We start from the raw sequence: 26,786 nt of genomic DNA on the forward strand, positions 1-26,786 counted from the left end.
GGGGGACTGACATTTTTCATGGTCTGACAGTGACAGGACAAGGGGAGATGGTTTTAAACCAAAAGAGGGGAGATCGAGCTGAGTTGGTAGGAAGAAATTCCTCACTCTGAGGGCGGTGAGGCCCTGGCACAGCCGCCCAGAGAAGCCGTGGGTGCCCATCCCTGCAGGCACTGCAGGCCGGGTTGGATGGGCCCTGTTCTAACCTGACCTGCTGGGTGGCAGCGCTCCCACGACAGGAGATCGGGGCTGGGTGGGCATTGAGGTCTCTTCCAACCCATCCATTCTGTGGTTCTGTGAATCTAGGAATTTCTCCTGTGCCTTGGAACCGTTTTAACTGGAGCAGATTCCAGAAAATACTTGACTCCCAAAACACTCTTAGTTTATATGCTTTAACTCATACTGAAGTGAGATTAAATAAGCACGCAGTTAAAAGTCACGCTTGTTTTTCAGCACATTCCTAAGCAGGGAAGGACGTAAGAAATTGTTTAATTTTTCCCCTGTAACACGACCCCAGAGGTAAAGCAGGGCACGGCAGCAGCCCTTTCTTGCTGAGCTTATTTGCGATCTGCTAATTGGAATGCTTCACAGGTCCACAGGAACTTCCCACTATGCTGATACTTGAAAACTATGAGACGGCTGTGAGGCTTTCCACACGAGTGTACCTCAGAATTCCAAGTAAGTTGTTTTCATTTGATTAAACAACGCAGTCAACTTTGCAGAAGACAGTTTATTAAATATATGAGAATCGGCCGCTACACCTAATTACAGACAAAATACTGTGAATAAAGCATGCACTTATCACAGACATCAATGACTATCTCGATTATCTCTGAAATGATTTTTAATTCTGTAAGTTTAAGGCTGTACCAATGCAAATATTAAAAAAACAGAAATAAAAAGTCACACTACAACAGTAGCAAACGTCGTACGGGCGGTGAAATCAATCTCTAAGGCAGCAGAACCAGACATGTTAAAGATTATCACAGGGGGATAAAAACAGAGCTGAAGCCTGATAAAGATCAGAGTGTCTCTGGAATTTGCAGATTGGTGAAAGTGAATACTCCAATTAACACACGAGTGAACTCACGCTTCAGAAAAGCCCAATTATTGGATAAGTGAGCAAGGGATGAAATCCAGACCATTAAAAAACAAGCAAAAAAACAAGCAAAAAAAAAAAACCTCTTGATTTTACTGTCTTCTTTAATAAACTTTTATAGTCAGTCACGACTATCAGGAGCATTTTTTTAGGGAAGCCATCTGGCTGAAGTGTGGTGCAACAGACGGCAGTAAAGCATCTCTTTACTCCACCCCCAGTAAGGAGGATTGGAGCATTTTGCAGCGGGGGAAGAAAGTACAGCTGGCACAAAAGTGTCATGACACTGATGATGATATTGTTCTCAAGCATCCTAAGCAATCTGAAGCTTGCTTCTTAGAAATCTGCTGCAGAAAGAGCAACATGGCATCCACGTGAGTTAAAACCTACCCAGCCATCAAGTGAAAGGGTTGGCAGACCTGGGAACCCAGCTGGGGGGCCTGGGGCTGAAGAAGGCTGTGGAATCTTTCCTCATTTACACCAGTGAGGACTTTTTCTTTTTTTTTTTTTTTTTCCAGGCCTTCATGTTTTTTTTTTTTCAGATCCAGAATGAGTTGGGTTTGAAGTTGAACAGGTAGCTCTGAACGAGGACTGGGGTTGACAATTTTTTCTGATGTCTTCAGAAAAAAAATCCAGTAAGCCTCCCCTCTCTCTCTCTCAGATATTCTGGATTTGCAAAGCCTAATGCATTAAAATGTATTCATATCTTCCTTTCCCCTAACAAACAGATATATATATAAATTCCCAAATGCAGAGGCAAGAGGTCAGTATGAGAAGGTCCCACAGAAAAACTGCATTTTTAGTGTTAGAAATGTATCACTCCTCATGTTAACATCTCTGCCTAATATAGTGGATTACAACTGGGGCTTGCAAAGGGCTCCAAAGAAACCTAAGTTAGTCCCCAAATTCCAGTGTGGTTTGGATGGATAAATTCTCTCTTGTCTCCTTTCAGCAGCACAGACAGAAATGCAGCAGGGTTTTATTTTATTATTTGACAGTAATAATAAAAAGCAAAAAGCTTTTCCTGCACCACAGTGCACTTAGGACAAAATGCAATTACAAGAGCTTATGACGGACAACATGTACACAGAAGGCATCGCACTGATGGGGCGGTGGCATCTAATCCACTACAGCATTAACATCAGCCCATTTGCTTTTTGAAACCAGCGAGCTGTGGTGAAAAATGAGCAAATGCCAGGAAAACTGCTGACACACCGCAGGCAGCAGGCTAAAACCCAACGCCACGTCTGCATCTGTAGATCAACAACTGGATTTCCAGCATGCAGTGAGCTAAATAAATGGCACTGGTTGCTTTTCTGATTCAAATCTAAGCTGAAGGCAGTGTGGACGTATCTGCAGCCAAACTGAAGATGGGAATATACAACTGCAGTTCTCCAGGAACCTGACACACCTTTTGGCAGATTGGGTCAGTGTGTGGTAAGGAGCTATGATGGCCAATTACCAATTACAGAATCGCAGAATCACAGGATTACAGGGGTTGGAAGGGACTTCTGGAGATCCTCCACTCCAAAGCAGGTTCCCTGTAGTAGGTTGCAATTGGTAAGTCAGTTTCTGCAATTGGTTGGACTGGAAGACTAAGACTTAGCTATAAAGAGAAGAAAGGCAAGGAATAAGACTCTCTGCCACTGGCTTGCATACCTAATATTAGGGCCATGCAGGCAGGAGTTCTGTGGAGCAGAAACTCCTCACTGCACTGGTGGAGAAGTGTTCACGTGTACATGGCCGCTAGAGACCAAAAGCAACAGAGAAGCTCATTGCAGCTGGTCTCAGCTGGCAGAAAGCACCTGAAGATGATTTGGAGGAGGGTTGTTAGAGTTAGGGTAGTATGGTTAGGTTGCATAGGATTCTGTGAAGAAGCCATTGGATTTTAGAGCAATAAAGGCCCTTTGTTTCTGAGGAGGGCCTTATTCCATCCAGGAGATGGGATCCGAGGTACTGCAAAAGACCTCAAGCATCCTTATCACTGTTGGACGGTTGAGATCTTCAGAAATGTTCTAGGAATGTTTAGAACGACTCAGTGGGAAGAGACCTTCACTCGACATCAAGTTCAATTGCTAATGAACAGTTAAAGCACGTTACTGAGAGCATTGCCCAAATTCCCCTTGGCCACTGACAGCTGTGGGGCATCAGTCACCTCTAGGAAGCCTATTCCAGTGTTTGACTACCCTCACGGTAAAAAGATGCTTCCCAGTGCCTTGTCTCATCCTGCCCAGGTGCAGCTGTGTGCCATTCCTTTGTGTTCTGTCCCACCGGGGAGCAGAGCCCAGCATGTCCCTCTGCGTCCCCTCAGAGTGCTGCAGAGCAGTGAGAACTTCTCTGCCTCCTCCAGACAGGACAACTCCGGTCTGTCTAGCTCTCCTCACAGGATGTGCCTTCCAGACCTTCTACCAGCTTTTTTGCTGTCCTCTGGGCTGTTTCACGGACCATAAATATCACTTGTTTATCGTAGAGCCCAGAAACGCACACAGTATTTGGGGCGAGGCTGCACCTTGAATCCATCAGTTTGTGGGAGAGGACTACTACATGGACAGACTTTCAGGGTGGTCCAGGCTGCACCTTGCAATACTGCTTTTTGTAAATGTACCAGGTGTAACAAAAAGGAACGGCAACTATAAAAATTGTCACATAAACTCTATTCTGGGGGAAGCATTTTGCGCACCAAGGGCTATAAACTGCCTTGCACAGAGGTGCAGAGATGGCGTCAGAGCAGTAAGGATGAATTCAATTCACTGTTAATGTCCCAGTCACACAGTTGTTGTTTTTGTTTTTGTTTTTCTGGAGACTTGGTATTCTGATTTGAAAAACTTTTCAAGATATTTAGAAGGCTTTGACCTGTCAGCAGAGATGCAGAACTGATGGCTACAGCCTTTCATTGCTTCCACATGACAGTACTTCCAGAGCATACCAGGTGCAGCTGACCGTGCCTGGCGGCAGGGATCTGTGACAGATCACGCCTTTCCCCACAGCTTGTTTCTGTTGTACAAATACAATATGGTATGATTTCAGCCTGTCAAAACCTCAGTGAAGTCAGAATTTATTCTGTGTATGCGCGTATCTGCTATACTGCCAGATTCTAAGGGGAAGGTGGAGAAGGAGCTGAAAATGCAGTGTCAGAATTTTGATAAACAGAGCCCGTCTGCCATGAAAGCAATTGGAAAGAATGAGGCCAAAAATCTTGGGCTTGAATTTCATCCAAGGCTCATTTGGCAGCAAAGTGTGGCTCCAACAGAGGTGGGAAAGGGACTGGAATCCGCCACTTGACCAGGCTGACACTTGTTTACAGGAGCAGGCTCACAGCTGCTAGGAGAGCTGGCAGTTTCTTACAGTAATTAGAGGATTGTTTTCATTAGCAGGCATTTTTTAGCGAGCTCCACAACAGCTCTCACAGGCTTGGCTGATCGCCGGATCTGCTACACACAGGAACGTTTGGGTGCTGCACATCTCCCCTTGCCCCCCACATTCACAGCTGGCAGATGGCTGCAGGAGCCTTTAGCTTCATCAAGGCCGTTGGTTGGGCATCTTTATTTTTTTTATTCCAAATTAGAATTGATGAGAAGAAGCCTCAAAGGAAGATGGAGAATTCAAGTGGCTTTTTAATACTTTTTTTTTAAAGCATCAAGCTGATAAGTGATCAGCTGTTCCAAAGAAGACACGAGACGTTCAGCACCTCCAGCCTACTGCAACATGTTGGTTCCTCCTCCAGAAGGCACTGAGCACTGGCTTAACACAGGAAACAACATCCTAACGCAGAGATTTACTGTGACACACACAGAAATACCTGCTGACTGGCACAGCTTCTTAGTACAGCTCTCAGTTTTTCAGCGGTGGTGATCACAGCAGCAATGGTTAGCATTTCTACAAGTAGCACATAAATGTACGGATGTCAGAACGTCCAGAAAACATGCAAAATCTCAACAGCAACACCACCGAATGACACAATGCATAGAAATATAATTGTTTGGCAAAACAGTGGATCTTTTAACAGCCTTTTTATATAAAACAAAGGAATTAAAATCTACATTTTTTAAAAACTGTTCTTAAAAAAGTTGAGTTTAGGCAGAGCTAGAAAAGTCGGCATGTGGAAGTTAGCCTTAGACACAGGTTCAACTCTGAGAATCAATTGGTCACTTGCAGGAATTCTCACACTTTGCTAGTTGATTATGTACTGCGCTAGCTATGTTTAAGCAAAACGTGCTTTTGAACTGCTATTTTGTGAGAGAGAGTCCTAATCTTGTCAATTTTCAGGATGGGAGAAAACACATTCACATTAAAAGATTAGAAAGATTAAACGCTGCATGCGGGGAAAGATAAAAGCTTTACTTCAGCTGTTTTTCCCTAACGCTACTCACCACGATAGCTGGGGTTGTCATAGCAAAAACGTTTTTCAAAGGCAGAATTAAAGTCAGCAGATAATTAAAACAAATGGAAAAGATTTTCTAATTCCAGTGTAAAACGAAGTAGGATATTAAAGGATGGCTTAAAGATGAGGATTACGCTTGCCTTCTTTAGAAAAAAAAAGCACAAAAACTTCTACTGCGTTTGCCAGGCTTTTCCACTGCCTTTCCATTTACCTTCACTACACTCTGCTATTTTGCCATTTCTTTATGTCTTGAATAACTCGATCTGCCTGATAGGTCTCGAGATGACCCAGAGGTATGTGGGTCATGCAGGCACAGACGAGCCCTGACAATGAAGCAGTGGCTGGGTGACGTCCTCTGCTGCACGTTTCAGACCCAGACCCATCTGTGACAACAAGGTGGGTAGAAACATGAGGCCCAGAGGAGCACTCCTCACTGAGCTCTGCAGGGCCAGCACCAAGCTCTGCCCACCAGCAGCACTTGGGCTTGTGGCACTGCCATCCACTTCTCACTTCTCCCCATGCCAGCCTGTGTAAGTCTTGAGTGCTGCGGGTATTTCTGCTCTGCCTTTCACATCCCGCAACACAGTAGAAGGGAAGGAGGAATCCTGGCAGGAGCAATATGGAGCAGACCTGGTGCTACTTAAGGCTACATGTGATTTAGGCCAGTTGAGAACATGCTATAATGATGCAGAAGACAATCTCAGCAGGATCACAAGCCTTCACAGAGCAGATCAAATTCTAGGCATGAGGAACACCGCAGAGTCTTCTCTGTTCACAAAAAGAACAGCTGAAATGGTGAAGACAGTGTCAGTAAAATTTATGTTAAGAGTTTATTTTTTCTAGTGTAAGAATAATACAGTACTTGTAAAGAACAGTTTATATTTCCTTGATTTTTTTCCCCTTGCTTGGTAGTTTGGCTATTTGCATGATGCTTACAGACTGTACAAAACAGCGCCAGCCAAAAATCCCAAAGGTTGGGAATCCCCAGGCAGCATGGAAGTTAGCATCAAAGTTAGCATCTACCATACAAAATCCCAAACACTGTGAATAAATCTTCTATTAACTACAACAGATCAAATAAAAATCTGAATTGTTTTCAGAGACCAGTGACTGCTATGTAATGAATGCTGAGCACCAGAATAAAAGAGAAGGTAGAAATGTCTTAATCCCCTGGAAACAGCAGGTCCATTTCCAATGCACAGACAGCTCATTTAATGGCATTTGTATTAAAAAAAAAACAACAAATTTTGTCCGTATTACCAACCAACATTAAACAATTCAGTGAGAAAACAGAGGAAATAAATTCCTGACTTGAGACGTAGACTCTAGAGACTGTTAAAACCCACCAGTTCACGTAACAAGTAAATTTTGTGCCAAACCGATTTTTTCCCCATCGGATTAGGAGTTAAAGCTTTAGACATCCCCATTGCTTTGAATATATTCCAGTGAATGGCCGTTGTCAGACTCTTCAGCAAGCTCACAGACATCGCCAAGCTGTGAGGCTTTCCCACGCTGTGCTGCAGTCAGTGCCGCTCCGCTGGATTCAGAAGAGTCGATGTGCTGGCGGACAACCTCAGCAGAGCCCCAGAGGCAGGATGGAACTAGCACCCGGTTTCACTGGTGGAGCTGGCAGCCATGCAGCCGCACTGCTTGTTGGGGCTCTGAGAAACCTGTCTTCCTCTAAAGGATCGCTCCATTGCCAGCTAACGTTATGCAGTAGAGTATCAGGGAGAACCAGCCTCCACATCCCTGCTGGTCCTCAGCTTTCCAAAACCTATGCAGAAGTACATCACAGCCCTGTGTGCCAGTTGCATATGTCCATCATGTACACAGGGACAGCACCATCACCGAACTGTGCTTGTGGCCTTCCCCTGCTCAGCTTGCAGAAGCACAGTGGCCTTACCTGGCTGGCCCAGGACTCTGATTTTTCGGAGAGGTGCTGTGACACCCACGCTCACCCTGCTCAGGGCCATCAGACATGTGGGAGATATCAGATGATGTGCCAGCGCTCCTGGCTACAAAGCAGGCTCAGTGCATGGGGGCCATCCCCAGAAAGTGCAGTCCCAGTTCTCCTGCTAGGAAGATAGCCATGCTTTATGCTGGACTGCCTTCTCTTCACACTCTTCCTCTGCAGAGCATGCAGATTCAGCACTTACATGAAAGCACAGAAATAAAAGAAAATACATCCCCTTTTTAAGAACAAGGACAGCAAGTCACATTAGGCAAGACAACCATCTTGTTAACGCTTATGTTTAACAAAGAACCCTCGTTAAAAAGCACAGATCCACTGTCAGCCACACTTAGTAGTACACAGCTGAATCCCCGCTAACCTAGCATATATTGGCTCATTTCAGGCAAATCAAACCTCAGCTCTGCGTCCCGTCAGCATTCCTCCTTCCCATACATTCAAATGGCCTTAGGGCATCAAGGAGGTCCTGCTTTCCTATTGCCTACACTGCCTAAGACAAACTGGTTTCCACTCTGGCGTCAGTCCAGGATGTGTGTATGGAGGAGGATCAGTCATCTCTACTCAGTTTAAAGACAACAGCGGAAGGCCAGTGCACAGGCACAAGACTGGGCCCTCGACACATCACTGAGTTCCATTCTCCTTTTATGATTTGAAAGCACTCCCACAAAAAGCAGAGAAGAAGGGAAAGGCAGAGTGTTGGGAGACAAGAGATGTGAGCTTCTGAGTGCTGGTGTATTCCACAGACCACATGCACTCAGAGCGAGGCAGCCTGCCCTGAGCACATTATCCCCAAAGCACAAGGTCACTTGATAGGAGGGAGGGAACTCTGGGCTGCCCTCCACAGAGCAGTCCCCTTCCCCTATGTCACAAACACCAGGAGAGAAGAATGTTAGAGGGACGGAGAGATGGTGAGAGGGATGCTGGAGATGAGGAAGACCAGTTGGTCAACCATAGTCACTTGCAGCTGATGGTCGGGAGGAATAACCAGCCCACACACCATGTCAGTCAATGTCAGTCAGTGCACTTACGGGATGTCCTCAGGCAGGGAGACAAAAAAGGGTAAATATGAGCTGGGTAAGGAAGAAATGTAGAGTATACAGAACCTCAGTTCCCTTAAGGCAGCTCTGAGGACTGGGGCAGCCCAGGCTTTGCCATGACACAACACCTATTCTCCCTGATCCATGTCTTCACATCACACATCACTTGCACAACCTGTGGTGGAAGACAGTTACAAACAGGCAAGGAAGGGGCAAGCAGCAAAATAACTTGCTGCTCAAATCTCATTTTCTACACTCCTTTCTAAGAGAAATAGGAGAACAACTACACTGTAGACTGAATACTAGCAATGAGCAGCTTCTAAAAATAAAAATACAAGATAGCTTGAAAGCACTGATATTCTTCACAAAGGAGAATGTGCATCAGGGACACTACTTCCATTGTTAGATTGCCCTATATTCCAATGGCATGGATGCTATCATAGAATTATTGCACTGTGTAAATGAATAAGGTATGTGCTGTTGTTTTAGATATGCTCCATAAATTAGTCTACAAGGTAGTTCAGAACATTATTTCATTCTCCTGTACTTAAAAACACATTCTGTTGCATAAATTTGCATTTGAAAATTAAACAGGCAGTTTGCAAAACCCAGATATTGAGAATTTCAGCTTCAGCTACTGTTGTGCATAGAAGCACCTTGTGCAAGCCCACAGCGTCACAAATACATGCACAAGTAATGGTTTGGAAGGCAACCAACACAGACGCAAACTACACAGAAGGTGCTCCCACTGCATTATCCCTGTGATGGGTTTCCAAAGCTGCAGTAACTGCAGTCTTTAGACAGGGAACATCCTCCTTTGCCTCTCCCACTGGAGCTGCACATCAATTTTTGAGCAGAATCAAGTCAGTAATCTGGGAGAGAACTATCTTGATTTCCCCCTTTGTGCTATGTTTTCTGCTGGGCTAGTTGCACCTCATTGACAACACCAGATCAGAGAAAGCTGAAAGCTGGGAAAATAGGAAAGGAAAGAGAGAGGAGAAAGAAGCACTGTCATCTTCCTGCAGGGTATCTCTGCAAGTGACCCACCCAGCCACAACTTCGTGGGCTATGCTGTATAGGAGCCGAATGATGTTCTGAGAGCTGGCCTCTTGATTTCATGGTAAGTAGTGGGTATCAAGAGTTACATTAGGACACACCAGGCCTTAGGGAGAGATGAAGGCTTGCAGATCAGATATTAGGAGGAAATTCTTTACTCAAAAGGTGGTGAGGCCCTGGCACAGTTGCCCAGAGAAGCTGTGGTTGGCCTGTGTTAGCTGGGAACTGGGGCAGCCTGATCTAGTTGTCAGCAATCCTGCTCACAGGAAGAGCACTGGACTAGATTATCTTTAAGGCTTCTTCCAACCCAAGTTATTCTATGATTGTATGATCGTAAGAGTGCAGCACTGCCCCCTGACTATCCCCCTATGGCTTTTTACTGGGGCACATCCACACCATGATGGTAAGCATGAGACTTACTGGTGAGCAGGTTCTGATACTCTCAAAGCACTGGAAGACAACAGCAAGCAAATGGGTTGTCATCTGTCAGTAGCAGCACAGCTGCTGGGACACTACACTCCTGCCAAGCAGAGACAAAACTATGATAGTGTTTTAAATCAGAAGTCTTCCCGGAGAGGTGGTGGAGTCACCGAGCCTGGTGGTGTTCACAGAGCGTTTGGATGTTGTGTTGAGGGACATGGTTTAGCGAGAAACACTGGTGATGGGCGAATGGTTGGACTGGGTGATCCTGTGGGTCTTTTCCAACCTTAGCGATTCTATGATTCTATGATTCTCCCTCCCAGTGGGTTAATGACACTCCCAAGGGCTTAATACAGATCGTAATTAATTATGCTGTCATCATTCAATTCCTCGCAACTGTCCACAAGTGAAGACTGGGTAATATGTGGTGCTAAATGCCATTCAAAGATAACATACCTATTTTTGGAGTATGATACTACTTCGCTATCATATTTTGGCCATATGTGCTTAACTGCTTCTACAAGTTATAGTCTATTTGGGGATGCCCAATCAGAATTTGTCAGGCAATCTGCCATCAGCATCACTGGGGGCTGGGGTTACTGCAGACGCCACAAAGCAGAGAAAACACAGCCCTGTAATGCTGAGGCTCCTGCAATGAGAACACATAATCCGCACCTTACCGCCTAACCAGACATGCAAAAGCTGCTGACATGCAACATTATCAGAGACACTGCCTCAGCACAGCAAGGCACGAGCCATCCTAAAACTGAAGAAAGCAACTCTGTATGTGGACAGTATGTGGAGTTGGAGTCAAGGTCAAGATCTGTGCTGGGGCTGAACTGCAGTGTAGATGTGAATCAGAACATTACAGACCACATGCAGCTCTGCACATCTGCAGCCAGTGATCTGCCTTCTCAAAGACAAGAAAATGTGTGGGATTACCACAGTTATTAGTCCACACAAAACTGCCCACTGTGAAGCAACAAGCCCTAACCAGAGAAACTGTTTATTACAACCAAGCCCTAGGTGTGATCATAACAGAAAAATTTGATTGTTTGGTTTCATGTTTTGTGGAGTCTGAGAAGAGACAGCAGACAGCCACACCACGGAGCAGTTACTTTTCTGTACAACTTCAAGGCAAGTCTTACCAGCAAAGAGGGATGAGTGTGTAGAGGAGGAGAGATGCTGAAATGTGCTGCTCCCCAAAGGCCAGCAGGTACCTGGCTTTGTGCTGTGGCAGAGGAAGGGAACATGGCTCAGGTCCTGCAACAGTTAAGAGGTGAGCACAGGGGGAAATTGAGAGCAAAACTTTCTAACAGCTCACTTGTGGAGCTCTACAGAACATCACGAATGAGCTCTCTAGCATGACACCCCAGCACTCACTGCATACAGAGACCAGTGCCTTGAGTACTCAGCAGCAAACAGCAATGAAATCCTACAGAGAGCAACATCAGCCTCGCAGAATTATTTTCACTTGTATCACATGTAAGGCATTGCCATGAAAGGACAAGGCTGTGCTCACAGCAATCAACTGTCTGGCCTCATCTGGAAGCAAAGCAGCAGACGTCTGTGTTTCCCTCTCTGTCATCTTCACCAGAGTTGCCACAACAAAGCAGTCACAGGGGCCTGCAGTTATTTCAGAAGTGCCAACACTTTGTCTCAAGCCTCAGAATCAAGCCACAAAAGCACAGCTTTGCAATTTGAGCGTCTGTCACACCAGTGCCTACCTTGCAGCCCCAAGAGACAGCCATCTCAGGGGTTGCAGATGTCAGACCCTGGGGCAGCCAGCACACACAGCACCAAGGCTTTATACCAGCTCTGCTGCACAGAGCACAGAGCGATCAATCAGGCTGTGTCACCTGCACAAAGCTTCCTGGGAGGACAGATGTTTATTAGAGAGGAAATCTGTGCTCCCAAACCTTCTATGGGATATCTGCTAACCAGCCCCTGTCCAAAACAGACCTTGAGGATTAAGGGAGACACAGGTGGCATTCTGCCACCTCCCTCATACACAGGAATACACATATCATTCCAGCAACATCGAAAACAAGTTTTAAATGGCACCAGGAGGGATACATTTATCTCTTTCTGTTACTTTTGTTTCACTTTTTTTTCTTTTAATTAGTGATGACTGAAGTTACTGCACAGTTGCAGATTTAAGCAACATAAAAGAAAGGAAGGAATGTAAAGAAATAAAAGCAAAGAAGTTTAAAGAAACACATAGACAAAAAGTCTTCACTAACAGTTTGATGGGACGTGAGCTGAGGATGAGTCCTTCATGGACTCTGGAGGACACCATACCATGTCAGGGGGCTTGTCTATAGACTTACCAAGTCCCTGCAGTATGCTAGTGGAACAGTTCCATCTGTAACACTGAATAAACTAAGCTGAATTACTAGAGAGGTACCATACATCATTTTAAAAGTCAAGAATTGTAGTGGTTCATTGACACACTTAATTTGTTAGTGTTTTCCCGTACTTATAGAATAATTATGCTGTAAAGTCAAATCTTGGAACAATAGCATTCATTATTTCAAGGCTTTAAAGGACCAAATTCTGCCCTAAGAATCACACGCATAAGTTCCATTGTCTGCAATGAAAACAGATTACATGCAGGTGATTTTGATTTTTTTTCTAGTGCTTAAAACTACTCATCTTTTTAATCTTCTGTAGAAAATATCAAACTATCCTTATGCTCCCTATGTTTTTTTTTTTTTTTTTTTTTTTTTTTTTTTTGTGGATTTCAAATAATGGCTTAGGACAGATTTGATGCATTTTATCTGGATGGTTTGGAATACGATAATGGATTTTTCTGCACACCTACATCCCCAAGAATACGGAAAGAGTGGATCAAAGTCAGTAGATTTTACATTAAGTATACACAGTGACAAAACACTAATGACAAGTGCTTAAACAGTTAAAATTATGTATACGGCTGTTTTTACCAACAAACCTTTGCTTACTGTTGAAAACAATACTTTTCAGTCTAAATGCCAGTGACATTCTGATCACAGAAAATCAACAAAAACAAAAGTTAAAGAAGTCAGCCTCTTGCTGACTTTGGGATTTTTTTTCCATCTGGCATAAATAAGCCTCAGGAAACAAACAAACAAAAACAGGCAACAAAAAAAAAAAAAAAAAAAAAAACCAAAGAAAAAACCAAAAACCAAGAACCAAACCAAAACAAAAGAACACAGAAAATTTCTTGTAAACGGTTTCACAGACTTACATTGATGTACCTCTTATCTCCTTGTATTTCTGATCAAGATCAAGCCAGCAGGTAAGAAGCAGCAGCCAGTGGTAGGTTTGCCTCCTCCACTCTAGGAGGCCATGTTATAATAAGAAGTCAAAAAAATGCTTTAAAATAGAATTGCTACGTAAGTCTCCCTGGGGAATTACAGTCACTGATGTGTGCATGTTAAAAAGGGTATTTCCAGCCTATCTTGTGTTGCCTGAGAACCATTTTTGTCCTTTTAAAATCTGTAATTATAATATAACCCATAAGTGACTTTCATTTTTGTATTAACACTATAAATACTATGTTAGTATTACTAAACTATCTCTATTGACTGATCTGTAAAAAGAAAAATATATTATATATTTATATATTTTTATAAAGTGAATTAACACTGGAGAGAGGGCTATGGGAGAGTAGTGTACAATCACAGTTGATGTGTGTTATCGGGCACAAACTCAACGCTTCAAACAAAACAGAAGAGAAAAATCTGTCCAGGTTATAGCCCTCCTTCAAGCTGTGTCAGAGGAAGAGTCATAGGATGCTGACACTATGAAGTTGCCAGTATTGGTATGGCTTGCCATGGACTGGGCAGCCTGCTGGCTCAAGTTATTGCAGATCAGCACAAGCTGGTTGCTCTGAGCTTCTGACAGTGTGCTACAGCTCTGGTAGACGCTGAAGTTGGTCTTCCTACCAGGGATGTTGCCCTTCTCACACATTGTCTTTACCATCTTGGCAAGCTTATTTTTCCCCAGAGCTTGGCAATTGTACCAGTGAAGGGCAGCCAAGTTGACAACGGGTTTGATTGACAGGTAAAAAGGTGCATCCTCATAGCGCATGGCTGGAGGCCGCCTCTGGGCGTACTCCTTGTAGTCTTGCACGGGACAGGTCTGTGGGGAGTGCTGTGTGGCATACACCCGAGAGTCTGTCCCACCTCTCTTGCTCTTGGCATTGATATCTCCATTGTCCGGTCCCATCCACTCCAGGTACTCCAACCCAGTCTCTGTCACCCGCAGCCGGATGTCTCCCCATTTGAGGGTGGACCCATGAAAACCTGTGCAGTGTCCAAATGCCTTAGTGTTGTTTAGCCAGACGAGGTTCAAGAGCCCTTCGGGATTGTACCGGCTCAACAAGCCTCTTTTGCGCAGGATAAGCTCGTCAGCAAAGGTGAGCTTCATGGACTTGTGCGGCTTGTTTCCTTTACCTTTACACCTCAGCTCTATCTGCTTTTGTTTTAGGGCTTCTTGGGACCTCTTGAACTCCTTATCCCTGGTAATACTGTATCCATACCTGTGCTCCTTCAGGTAACGCTCCAGCCCACACTGATAGTTGGCCAGACTGTTTGGCTCGTATTCAGACCCATCCTTCTGCCTGGCATCCACAAAGAACGAAGCGAGGTAGGCGTCGAGCTCTTTGCAGGGGATGACGTAGATCTCTCGGGTCTCAGAGGGATACTTGGAGATGAGGAACTCCCGGAAATTGCGGAGAGCTGTCTGTGTGCTGCGAATGGTCTTCTCGTTCTGCTCCCTGCTGAGCTCTGCTGCTCTCTCATCCTGGTCTGGAAGAGGGAGAAGGAAAAAGACAAAACAAAGCAGAAGGAGCAGTGAGCTGGCGTGAAAGGCTTTTCCCAAAGTTAATTTCCTTTAAAAGAATGAACAAAAAGAAATGAAAATGAATTTCACAAAGAACACTTGAAAACATTGTTACGTACTTGCCACAAGACTGAAAAATTAACTTCTGTTCTACAAATGATGTACCTAGAATATGGCACCAAGTGAACTCCTCACGACGCTGGGACACAATTTTGCGCACAGAGATCTGTCAATAGCAGTTTAATTAGAGGCAATCTGCTTTCCAGAACAGATGCAAGGCGTTTTGGTGGACTCCAGTACCACATGCTGAGCCCCATCTGAGTAACGAGCCCATTGTGAACTGACTCATTAGCGGAACAAGGGGCTGTACTCATTCTGACATTTTTTTTCTACAAAGAATAACCAAAGCCTTAAATTTGTGATATTATAATTATCTTTAAGCAGACACATTTCTAAGGAGCCAGTAAACATAGATAGCAATGCTCCCTACAGAATAATGCAGCACGTCCTAAGAAAGAAGTTAGCAGGTACAACACAGAGATGTGTAATTCACAAATATACAAGAATAAAAACCAATGCAATGCTTTACATTAGAAAATATCAAACAAAACTGTCAGCACTTAACACGGTTATTCAGCTTCTCTACATAATCAAGCTATACCCTGACAGATGAAGTGCAATTGTGAACATTTTTTTTTTCATTTTGCAGGAAAAAAAAAATCAAATTCAGCAAACAACTTTGTACTGCTCCATAAAGCTGTATTCAAAGGTCCTTGCAATCGGTGACATATCAAACCACAGCATCCAGATGTGACTCAAAAGATGGCTCTTAATGACAAATGATTTTCAGGCTGGTCATAAGCATAAAAGGAAAAGCTTTTTACATGGAAGCGATGCATGCACCTTCTGGACTGTTTTCTTGGCATGTGGAAAGTATGCAATTTGTAAGCACATAGGCAGAACTGTCATTATGGATAAGATAAGCCTTGATGGTTTTAGAAAATGATGAGCAGTTTCCTAAAGAAGGAAAATTCCAATGATCTGACTATTTTCTGTACCTGTAGACGGAACATTCCTTTTCTCTGAGTTATCAAGAAGAGGGAAAAGGGAAAGTTATTCTTTATCTATCTAATTGCAAAAATCACATATATTTTGATGTATGTTCTCTACCACACTTACAGCAATAGGCAATTTACCTGTTATCTCCCAGCCTACATACACACCACACAGTCGTATGGGACCTGGCCCAATTCCCACCACCTCTCCATTCACAGGCCAAGCTCATGGGCACCCATGCTCTGCAGCAGTGCTCAGCTCAGCTGTCTGCTCCTCCTGCCCACACTGTCCTGCCAGCCTGCTGAGACGGTAGACAGCAGGAAAAGGAAGGTGGCCCAATCTCCATTGCTAATCTGGCTGAGATGCTTCTTGCGGTGCACAGACTTAACATGTAGCTGGGTGGCTTCCCTTTCCACTCATCTAAAGCAACAGCATCCAGGCATGCAGAGCACGTCTCTCCTCACCTCCACGCAGAGGCACTGAGAGTGGCTTGGAACCCTTGTTCTTTGTGCCCACTGCATCCACAGCACCCAGTGAAACGTGCTGTGCGGGGTCCTCAGGCCCCTGGCGAAACACAGAGTGCTGGAGGTCTGCAGCTGAGGCCTTTGGAGGTTTCTGCAGCCAAGTAAAATGTTGCCACAGAGCACCAAGGTTTGCTTTAACTGTGCTCAGGGAGAAAATGGAACCAGTCTATTTCAAAAACTGGCTTTAATTTTCATGTCATCCTCAAAGAGCTACAAGCAGCCCCCAGCGAAGTCTCATGCTTCAAGCAATGGATAGCTCAAATCCTTTTACTATGGCTAGCTGCAGGCTGGAAATAAAGAGCTAATGCTGTTTGAAGTGTAGAAACAAAACATTTACCCTAATACTTTGTTCGCTGCACCCACCACCACTTATTATAGCACTGTGTAAGTAATCTGTTCTTTGATTGACAGCCCATATTTTAAGTACTGTTGCAGTATTAAAAAGCACATACAATGGTTTGGTTTTATACATGTCATCAATCACTATTTCTTACAGAATGCCCTGTCACAACACAGCAGTGACACTCAGTCATTTATGTTTTGGCATCTTTCCTTAAACTGCAAAGGAAATTGCTGTATCTGCAGCTAGCAGTTATAAAAGCCTTGCTCAATAAAGATCCCCTGAAGTTGTATGAGCAAAACAGTGCCCCTAGAACACTGCATTCCTGCAGTGCTCTGATGTGTTACATCAAGGCAGGAGGGAAATGTTAAACAAAATGGGTCAGGTTATCTACCAGCCAAATCAGGACAGCTAGGTCAGTTTTGACTGGGAATCTAGCCTGGAGTTGTAGTGATTTATTCTCTTTCTATGGGAGTGTTCAAATATCATAGATATCTCATAGCATGGGACTAATGCAGTAAGACATTGAGACTCAGTGAGTCTGAGATTATCAAAGTTACCAGATGTCAAGTGAGCCACAGCTATGATCTGCACATGCTTTTTATCTACAGCAAAAGCAGATGATTTAGATGAGTCTTATTTAACTAAGACAATGTTTATAGCCTAGAACAGCTTAGGAAGGAGGCATAACTCTTCATGTCATCAAATTCCTACTTCCTTATTTAACCAAGGAGAAGTCATTGTGCTGAAAGACAATCTGTCCCCAAATCATACAATCCAGGGACCACAGAGACTTAAATTGTATCCAAACACCCTTTTACTGTCACCAAACTGTGATTTTTGCTAATTTCTTTATTTCATTCTCTATTATTGTGGTGATTGACCATGGTCAGCAATCACCACACAGTCACTTGCTCTCTCCCCACACTCAGCAGGGCTGAGAAGAGCAAAAACAAGAAAACATCAGAGCTGAGACAAATATGAGTAGGTAAAGGAGAGAGAAAAGGAGCAATCCAAAATGCAATGCAAAGGAAATCACTCACCACCCCTCATAATGTTCAGCCAGATTCCGAGCAACGCCTACTTCCCACAGAAAAAAACCTCTCCAATCTTTATTGTTAAGTGTGATGTAGTATGGCATGGAATATCGCTTTGGTCAGTTGGGGTCAGCCCCTTCCCAGCCTCTTGCCAAACTCAGCCTGGTTGGTTGGGACATGGAGTGGGAAAAAGAGAAAGCCTTAATGGTGTGCAGTACTGCTCAGCAACAGCCAAAACACTGGTCTGTTATTAACACTGTAGTAGCCATAGATCCAAACTGCAGCACACTATGGGCGGCTGTGAGAGAGTTATCTCCATCCCAGCCAAACTCAGAACAGCTGTGCCATTTGGAACACTAATCAAACTATGGCCCGAAATCAGGCCTATCTTGCATCCCTTCCACACAACCTGGACAAGAAGACCATGAAAAATATTATCGGAGTGCAGTTTGCTAACAGCTCTTTAAAAATATTAACAATAAGCCCTTCTACGCTACACACCTCTGATTTCCTATGGGAAATTTTGTGAGAGAGAACCAATGCCCTCTACAGTATGGATATCTGGCATTGTTTCTGCTCTAGCCACGTGGCCTTGCTAGCACATGAGAGGGAGATTATGTTGGTGTAACGTCATTTTGTTCCTTACAAATCTATATGGACTGGTTGGTAAAGAAAGTCTAAATGTAATGCAATTCATTCATTAAGAATTCAAGACTAAAAGGCATCTCAGCTGTTATCACAGTGAATTTTTGAAAACACATAAACTGGGAGAACTGTTGAGGTAGAGGGTCTCATCTCTGGGTTTGGAGATTCTTTCCTATCTCTCTTTCTGAGATAGGAGTATTTCCAGTGTAGCAGTTCCCAAACGTTTACTTGGTCTCACCTTGCTGCACACTGCAGAATAGAGATGAAAAGCTCATCTGACCACGGCTTAACCTTTTGGGAATGTTTAACTACTGAAAACACAGGTGGAAATCTACATTAGTCACCTGATGACTACAGAATACACCTGCTTGCTCCTAGGTGTCCATTGCTCATGTTATCATCAACTCTTTATCATGCGTGGGTTCAAAAACTGGGTAAAAGTACAGAAGACTATTACAAAGTGCTCCTCAACACAAGACAGTATTTCCAAATTGGAAAGGTGCTTGAGCTGTAAATTGCTGGAGGATGGGACAATGGGGAGATATCACATACGCTTTCACTCTTGTATTCTTAGCTACGTGCATGTAGTTAGGGTCTAGGGAAAATGTATGTGCTCACATTACGATTTGTTCTGGCTAGTAAAACAGAACCAATGAATCAAAAATTGTTGTTCTCAACAAACTACCAAACCAAGCAAAACTGAATAATTTTTCCTTGTAACAACACAACTTTAGGAGTCGATAGTGCTGCTCCCAATTATGCAGACCTGGAGCAGAAACTTACAAAACAAGTTGACTTGGAGATGCATCTCACGAGGTCCTGCCCACAGTTGCACAGTACACAAGACATCTGATCCACACATCTGTAATTCCTATCTCACTCCACATCAGTGTTTCATTTCCAAGAAAAGCAGAACGTCAGAAAATGGCAGTAAATCTCACCTTATTGTTGGATTGGGGTGACCTCCCAGCTGAGAGTTAGAACGACTGAGTACTTAAAACATTCAACATAAAAGTAGCCAAAGAGATAAAGTGACTTGGCAGAGATTACACAGATGATCCAGTGGGAGCTGAGTGTCTCTGGCTAGCCCACAAACATGAGATGATCCTTCCCACACAACAACAGCTGTGGTCTGATCTTTCATAATCTGATCTTAGTACAGCCAAGACTTAACATTATCAGCTGAGTTATCAAACACAGGGTTGTTTTTATTTCAGCTCGCACACTTAGATAAACTCAGACTCACCAGAACATAACCTCCTCTGTGATTGTGTACAGTGGGGGAAAAACACTTGCTATTGTCGTTCACATCAGAACGCTGCCTCTTGTTAATATTCAGAGAGGATTTATAACATTAGTGGGAGTTGTAAACCTGAGCTATTACTGCACATAGGCTCAAATTCTGCATAAGGATGTCAACAAGATCTCCAGTAAAAAAGGTCCTTTGGATGACAATCACACTACTAGCCAGTATCTCCTCTGCCTGATTTGTGCTCTGACTAGAAATATCTTTCTGGGGAAGACCCTCTTCCACCACAGTGCTTTCATTCAAGTGAAAAAGCATAGCACACACAGGATGCCATATATCTCTGCTCTGGAGCTAAGCGTTCTCTCCCCAGCCACTTTGCAGGCTAGCTTCCGTCCTCACTCTGCAATTACTCTAGTGTACCTACATGGTAGTAGTAGGTACATGTATGGTAAGAAAATGGAGTGGTACCTAATCCACAGTACAAGGCTACAATCAGCCAACTGAAATGATTCACATAAACCAGAGCCTGCTCCTACCTGTCTTTTCTTCCCTGTTTCAAGAGTGTATTGGCAGGCAAATGGTGTCAATTACTGTGGTGGGCAGCAGCAGGCCCATTGTGCACAGAGTCACACCAGGTCACAGAGAGGGAAAGACTCAGGAACTTGCCAACAAGTGTGTACTACTGCAAGCAGTGCTACAGCTCACCTGCTCGTTGTGGCCAAACGGCCTACCACAGTGTGCACTTGTTACTAACAGCCAGCACAAGCCAAGGCCAGTGATGATGTATCATCTGCCATCCTAACGCAAATGAAATTTAGAAAATGACCTACTGTCTTTCATTCTATCACAGGAATAAATAACTGAACTGAAAAGTAGGAGGCCTCCCCATTACAGGTGTCTCTGAGTACTCCCAGAATCATGCTGAGATGGAGAGACAGGGAGAGGTATGCACTTGGAGAATGATATTTCTGGCATTTTTAGGATCAGTTCCAGACTAAATTTGCCAAGGCAGCTCCTACACACATGGAGTAGTCAAAGGCTTAGGTCAAAAATACATGTTTTAATGTAATTGCTTCATATCAAACAATAACTCGCTTTTTAGAAAGTCCTGACACCAAATAAAGCGCACTTTCTGTGCCATAATATATCATACCTGTTTAAGCTTAGGCTTGGTGAATCAGTCAGAAGAGGAGGGGAAATCCTGTGACTGCCTGGCAACTTTCATCAGGCTTGACATCTAACAGCTTCTGAGCTCAGCAGGATCAAAGGATTAACTTGTTAGCTGCAGATTACAGAAGGAAGAAAGTGCTCCTGCACTTTTTCTTGAATTTCTGCCCTACCAATCTGACTTTGCTAGTAAATTCTGCTTAACAATTACAGTTCCCTGTTTCCACTACATTAAGTCAAACCCCATACAGTTTAATATTTTTCAGCAAATTCTTTCACTAGTACATAAAATCTCTAGTAAGGTAAAAATTCCTTAATTGAAATCCACTTGTAAGAGATGTTACATTTTCTGGACCAAACAAATTATGCTTCTATTCTGTTAACCTCTTCCAGCACAACTGTCAGTGAAATATTTTATGATTCTAAAATTAAGAACCCCACAAGAAAAGAGAACACAGATCCCAAGCAAATGAGCATGAGAATATTTATAAATCAGCATATCCATAAAGTAGGAGTCACAAAAACAAACGTTAGCCATCTGTACATTTAGTGCAAGATGTAGAATGCTCTGCTAAGTTAATGCTCACTCAGACACTCCTGCTGTTGTTTTTTTTTTTTTAGTTTTCACTACTTTCTTGCCGCAACAGCCAAAAAAGATGGAAGGTGCAAACTCAACAATAAAATTCCCACCAATATTAATGAGACCACTACATCATCCTCAGATACCAGAAAACCTGGAGCCACGACAAGAGATTAAGAACTTGTGTCCTTTTATGACTGACAGGATCTATCTTTTATGCAGCAGATGCTGGCAATGACTAATGAACACTGCAAATCAGGAGCACTCCAGGGACTTTCAACTTGTACGAAGCCACTCCCGCTCTATCTGACTGTAATGTAACGTCTTCTGATCTTGAAATAGCCCACAGATGTACTAAAAGTGCATTTACCATACCTGAAATTTTTTTATTTGTCCTCAGTATGGTCTTCACTTCACTTATTTGGCTTTGATTTTGTCAAAACTAGTGGAAAAATGAAAGCGTTGTATTATTCTTTTACTTCACATCTCACTTCAGCTGCTGAACACTAACAGTGGTATTTATGTAGTGTGGTATTACAATGGTATTTATGTCGTCCTGATCTGATAGCTGGTACAGTTTCCTACTTCATTTTTGAAGCTGTTCTCCTTGCACTGCTGTAGATTTCTGCAATGCAACATGGGATGTGTTTCCTCTGTATCCCAACAGTGAGGCTACCTAGTTCATGTTTACCCAAATCCACTTAATTTTCCAACCTCCATTTAGCAAGAATGAATACAGTAAGTCCAGCTCCGCAAGGGTTGCCAAATATTGCACAGCATTTTTAGAGCAGGGAAATATGGCTGCACCCTGAGGCACAGCCAGGAGAACAGTGGAAGCAGATGACCTTTTGCAAGAGCAGCAGAGCAACCACATACTTCATACATAGGGGATGTCCGGGTAAAAGGTACTTGGGGCTCAGAGCTGGAATGAAGTCTTAGCTGCCCTGTTCTAAATTTAAAATCTGAGTTTTAACCAAGCCCAGAAACAGATAAAGGTTCACCCGTCCTGCCTCATCATTATCTTATTTCCATTTTTCAGATGATTTTTAAGAACAAATTCTTTGGACCCTAGGATATTTGACTGAGAATGAGGGATCCAACTCTTCACAGATGTGGAGGACAGGCTGAGGGACCTGTGGCTCAGGAGGGGCTGCCCCCCTCTGCTCTGCTCTCATCAAGCCCCATCTGGAGTACTGCATCAAAGCCTGGATGTATGTACCTTTGCAGAGGCTAATAATTTTCTACAAAACAGCATAACTGAGAACCCTTCAGCTACTGATTTCAATGTAGTACTAAGGTCAAGAGCCATTTTTTCTGCCAAAGGTTTTCTTCAGCTTAGACATTTAACACTAGAAAATATTATTCCTTCTTACCCAGGATTTGTCAGCAACAAAGGTTGCTCTTTCAAAGCATTTTATGTACTACACAACCTGTGGCAGAAGGAACTAAAGGGGTGTGTCAGCAATTGCCTAACTTAAATAGAGAACTGGAAGCTGGATGTGGCACTGCAGAAGTGAAGCATTCATTTTCCAGGTAGACTTGGCCTGCTTGGCAGTAGTACAGAAAGCATCCCTGGCTCAGCAAAGCATACAGTGAGTGCTTCCTGCATTGTAGTCCCTGTGTGTAAGCATGTGCCTATACAGATACATAGAGATCAGCCAGTCGTTACTTGTTTAGATGGCAGTAGAGGACCAAGACTGAACAACATTCATACATGTAAGATGACTAGACTTAAAAGATGCTATGAGAAGAAAACACAAGAAGAAAAACTCAAAATGAGGAAAAAAGAAATTGAAAGGATGTGAAAAGATCCTCTTTTGTTGGATGACATTTATTATTTGAAAACCCGTGAAGCGTTAGGGGGAAAACACCAATTCTCATGTTGAAAAGTCCATTTTTGAACAGAGACAGAGAGATCCACATTTTCCATAAGGTTTGCTCCTACAGAAAATGCTGTAGTTACATCTATACATGAATCTTGCAAACACTAATTACCAGCCCAAGAGTGGGCTGGCTTCTACAAAACCACGGGTACTGATTTACATGGCGGTTTGGAAAATGTGGGCCTGTGGGATTTTGTGCCACAACAACCTGTATGTTGAGTTGTTTCTATTCACTACAGATCCTGTACAATGGCATAAAGATGGTAATTATATCAAGAGACCTTTGGGGACACAGCTTTTGACTAAGACTTGAAAAGCAGCACGAGGAAGGAACATTAAGGCTACTGCCTGCTTGCGCAACCAAAAGGACAACATGGTTACACTGAGCAGAGTCACTGTTGCTGAAGACTCTTCCTCTCAGCACATGTATTCCCATGGACCAAATCTGCCAACAACACAGTCTCACACCCTTGGTCCTTTCTACAGTTGCAAGCCCGGTGAAAGAAGAATGGGAAACAGGACACAAACAAGTTTCCCTTTACAGACTGGTCTTTGCATACAACCCTACCTCACCACAGGCCTAGCAAGTTCTCAGCTACAGCCTACCAATAGTTCTAATGCCACTGAATTTCAGATCTAACTTCAATAAGCATAATTGAGAAACCACTGCAAGAGGTCTCAAAGGGAAGAGCTAGGGCTATGAAGTTCGGCTGCTTTTGATTCACTCCAGACAGCAGTGAGACGCAGAGCTGGGAGTTAAGGGTGGGAAATGAAGATGAAGGGGAGAGAAGGGAGAATCAGAACAAAGAGATGTAAAAAAAAGAACAACAGTGAAGGGAGAGATGAAAAACAGATGAGAATCCTCATCATCTGAAATCTGACTACATATCATGGTTTTGGAATGAGGCAGGCTAACTGGGACAACGAGCAGTGAAACAAAGAAAGGGAGTATGTAATAAATATTTTATTACATTAATCATAATAGACTGTATTTTAGTCCTGGCCAAAATGTATGCTTAAATCAAGTTTAGAATGTGACAGCAGTTTCAGACTTAAGAGCATGAGGCCCACATGACTGTAATTAATGTAATAAATCACGCTGCAGAGCCTCTGCACAAGCTGACAGTGCTTATTTGATGTACTGCTTATTAGAGACTGCAGACATTTCCCCCTCTATTTTATTAAAGTGCCAATGGTAGTGAATCAAAAGGTATCCTTTCCTGTTCTGGTTGAACTGTCTGCTGCAGGTGTAGAAGGGAACATATGCAGGGAGCCAGCACAGACTTTTGGTAGTGTGGAACACAGCACATGCACGCCAAAAAACTGTACTGAAGGCCATTTTCTCCCAACACTACCTTCTGTTTAGTTAAGCACTGAGATTGCTGCATTCGAGAGCCTGCAGCTTTGTTTCTGATATTCAGATCGGTGTTGTTGCCCAACCACACAATTCGCTTTCACCTTCCCACACGACATTCTGCACTAAGAGTAAAAGCAAGCTGCAAAGGGCATGAATGCTACAAAGAGATCACAATTTACAGCCTCACTTAACTAGCTTCAGAACACATTTTTAATGCACGTATTTGTCTCCAGAGGGTCAGAGAGCAGAATTAAAGGACCAGCTCTGTGTACATTTCTCTAGAAAGGATTAAGTGCAACGCTTGAAGCAAAACAATTCTTAAGGACAAGTTCTTAGCCTGCTTTGCTGTCTTGTTCCTGTGTGGACAGTCCTCTCTTCCTCACACTCCACAAAAGTCAACAAAATTGAACTTTGCTTTAACCTCTGCAAACACAATGCTAGTCACAACTGGAAGGGGTGGAAGTTCAAAGACCTGAAGTTCCTACAAGCCTGTAGCATACTGAGCAGCTGAGCAAGGCCAGAGAGGTGAACGCATCACAACTGAGAGAAAGACCACAGACCTTGGGTATCAGAGGCAGCCAAGCAGCTGCTCCCTCACCCTGGATGGCCAAAGCAGGCACACTCTGCCCTGGAGACACAGCAGTCTCAGTGGGAACAGCTGGGCATTCTGCAGAGAGCAGAGACAGAGAGATAAGGAACACGCAGGCATCATGAGTCTGCTGCTCCTGGCATGGCTTGTTTGTGTCTGTCCCCAAATATGTGTTTAAACTTACTTTGTCAGACTTTAGTTGAAGAGACATATAGTCACATTTTGCAGCTGTATTTGAAGAAAGTCTGTTTAAATAAATTGAAGGCTTTCGAATTATTTCTAGACATGTGCATGCACACAGAGCGTATGCACACATACACACCTCTTTGCTGCTCAGAATATTGTTATTAGTTCTCTTCTGTAATTACAATGTCAAACTTTTCCTGCCTGGATTGCATTGTTATTTCCATAAAAATAATTTGTTCTTCTATGCAGCATAGGAACAAAAAGTTCCCCTGCTACTGAATGATTTCATACAAAAATGACACACACTAATTCGAGCAAGAGTATAACCTGAAGTATACTTTAATGAATGTAATTATGGATGTGTAGTATATACATGCACATATGGATATTTTATCATGAACTAGCACAAAAAGCAGTCTGATATATTTAACAACTATGCAAGTGAATGGTAAATGGGACAAAGGTATTTGTTGACAAGTTTTTAAGGGCTGCCTGAAATCAGGAGGGGTGAAACATGGGCAAAAAGATGCCTCCTTCTACAGAGAGAAAAAAGAAACGGAAATCTATGAGCAAAAAGCAAAGCACATACCAGCATACAGCCAACAGTGCAGAGCAGTAAAACCTAGGGTGACTTTCCTGCCTATTAATTTGTTTTCTTGGAGGTACTGTCAATTACAGACAGCAGTTCCACACAACTGGTAATGCTCTGTTTCTGAAGAGTCAATGACAGAAGAAAATCCTTACAACTTAGGACTTCCACATGACTGAAAGACAGAGCTCACTGCAGTCAGGGGAAGATTGCACCAAGTCAACAGCAGGAAGAAGTTACTCCATACTTCTGTTGCTCACTCATTCAGGCAAACTTGACCAGCCAGATGGACTAAAGCAGAGATCAGGCAAATATCCAGCTGGAATGGGGGTGAGAGCAAAGTGAAGCAAGCTACTCAGAGACCAGATGAGTGTCCTAATCTTTCACAGGCAGTATCTTCATGTACTGTTATGTCCTGTCTGAAATAACCCAGCAATGAAGAGTGTTTAGATTTTGCTGGGGTGATGTGACCTGGGTCAGACTATCTCTGAATCAATTTCTTCCTTCTTCCAACAAAAACAGAAGGTCAACTTTTTTTTTTGCCCCAATGATAATTTATGAAGTGAATGATTAACATTAATCAATGGTTGCATGCTTTCATAATGAAGATCTAGATAATGCAAAGCAACAGCAGACCACAGTGTCACCACCAGTCTAAATATGTCCTAGCATAAAGAAGAGAAACACATATAGTACTTGGCTGTGTGTATGTGTGTGCACTGACAATTACTGAAGTTAATGGGAGCAAGAAGTGTGTGTTAGAAGTAAGATGTAGCCAATCGACTTAATGGTGAAAGCGTA

At 43.3% G+C, this 26,786-nt stretch overlaps 1 protein-coding gene across 9 annotated transcripts in view; it reads right to left on the reverse strand.

The window, feature by feature from the left end:
• Positions 1-712: 712 nt before the first annotated feature.
• The window catches only part of KIAA1958 (uncharacterized protein KIAA1958 homolog), a 60,769-nt gene continuing 34,695 nt past the window's right edge, over positions 713-26,786 (reverse strand). For 8 of the 9 annotated variants that reach the window (XM_004949514.5, XM_015280695.4, XM_040655971.2 and 5 more), the window contains one exon: positions 713-14,749. In XM_004949514.5, coding sequence (XP_004949571.2) covers positions 13,704-14,749 — 1,046 coding nt within the window. In that variant the 3' untranslated portion in view covers positions 713-13,703. The remainder of the gene's footprint in view (positions 14,750-26,786) is intronic. The other variant, XR_001464886.4, reaches the window with a different exon arrangement.

This window comes from Gallus gallus, chromosome Z (genome assembly GCF_016699485.2).
Source record: "Gallus gallus isolate bGalGal1 chromosome Z, bGalGal1.mat.broiler.GRCg7b, whole genome shotgun sequence".
Taxonomy (NCBI): Eukaryota; Metazoa; Chordata; class Aves; order Galliformes; family Phasianidae; genus Gallus; species Gallus gallus.